General features: G+C 43.8%; 1 protein-coding gene across 1 annotated transcript in view; it reads left to right on the top strand.

Moving 5' to 3' along the window:
- The window catches only part of CSUI_009016 (arginine decarboxylase), a gene marked incomplete at its 3' end in the record, with an annotated part of 8188 nt that extends 6680 nt beyond the window's left edge, over window positions 1-1508 (top strand). The window contains exon 6 of the mRNA XM_068069135.1: window positions 1172-1508. Coding sequence (XP_067918889.1) covers window positions 1172-1508 — 337 coding nt within the window. The remainder of the gene's footprint in view (window positions 1-1171) is intronic.
- Between the last annotated feature and the right edge of the window lie 29 nt (window positions 1509-1537).

Below are 1537 nucleotides of genomic sequence, written 5' to 3'. Positions count from 1 at the left end.
AAGAAAGAAAGAAAGAAGATAGTCTTGTTTCCATACATTTTTCGAAGGCGAAATCGGAGATAGACCCACGCATATATACATATATGTACACATATATGTCCTCCACGTGTGTGAGTATTCCTCTCTCTATATATATATATGTATGTATATGTGACTATGTGAATGTCTGTGATGTATGTGTAGAGAGAGAGATAGAGAGAGATGTCTATGTATGTCGTGGGGGCTGTGTATGTAGTCTCCTCTTATCTGCCTGAATGAGAGGGGAGGCCTAGTGAAGTCTCTTAGGCTGTGAGTGAGCGACAGGAGATGTGCGTGCGTACGATGAAGAAGTGGAGATAGGGGGAAGCGAGAGAGGGCATGGGTATCGAGGTTGAGCTTCTTCGTCGTCTTCTCCTCTTAGTTGTTCTACTTCTTATCGTGTTGTTTTCTTCTATTCTGTCTGTCTATATATCTATCTCTATCTACCTCTACTACTACTACTGCTGCGACTAGTGAAGTTTTAGTAGTGCCATGACTGCTATCTTCTTTCTTCTATCCAGCAGGAAGCTTCTGCTTAGTATGACGGTTCGTTAATCTTCCTATCCGTCCTTTTTCTTCTCGATGGGTTTCATACAAGTAGAAATGGATGTGTAGCATCAGCTTCTTCGTTCATTCATAGGGAAGAAAGGAGGCATGAAGTTCATCCTCATCGTCTTGTTCTTTAACCCATTTGTCTTTCGTCTTTCTTATCACTTTCTCTCCTGACCTCCCTCAGAGTCAGTTAGCTAGTCGTGACCCTCCACACAACTCCTACTGCTCCTCGGCAATACAGCGCGGGGCACCCACCACTACTACTACTACCACTACAATCCGGACCTTCACGCCGCTTTCTTTTTTCTCTTCTTCAAGTTTTGTCTTCGTCCTTTCCATGGACCAACTACTCTATATTCTCTTCTTTCCTCTCATTCCGTTATCCTCTCATCGTCTCTTCTTATCCCTCTTTCTGTGTCTCCGTCTTCCTCTCTCTTTCTGTCTCTCCCTCGTTTTTCTCTCCCTATGCTTTTAGTCCATCTCCACGTTCTCCTTTTCTCTTCCTTTCTTCCTTTTTCACTCTCGCTCTTTGTTTGAATCCTTTATCACTCATCTTCTCTTTCTTTCTTTNNTTCTTTCTTTCTTGTTTCTTCTTCTGTAGGTTATCGGGTTTGGATGGGGAGACATTTAAAGTGAAGTGGTTGATGGATAAGTATGGAATCCAGATCAACAAGACATCTCGGAATTCGGTGCTTTTTATGACGAACATTGGGACAACTCGATCTTCGTGTATCTTTCTCAAGGCATGCATCCGCAGCTGCGCCCAGGAGCTCGAGATGCATCGATTGATGAGTTCAGCACGTGAACTCGAAGAAATTAATGACAGCATAAGAGCTCTTGTCGAAGACTGTCCAGATCTCCCCAATTTCTCTTTCTTTCATCCTGCTTTTCGAAAGCAAACCCCTTCTTCTCTTCTCCGTCCTCCCTCTTCTTCTCCTCGCAAGGAGGGGGGAGGAGGAGGAGAAGA

Source organism: Cystoisospora suis, assembly GCF_002600585.1.
Source record: "Cystoisospora suis strain Wien I chromosome Unknown contig_5235, whole genome shotgun sequence".
NCBI classification, from domain to species: Eukaryota; Apicomplexa; class Conoidasida; order Eucoccidiorida; family Sarcocystidae; genus Cystoisospora; species Cystoisospora suis.
This window is presented reverse-complemented; position numbering and strand designations above follow the sequence as displayed.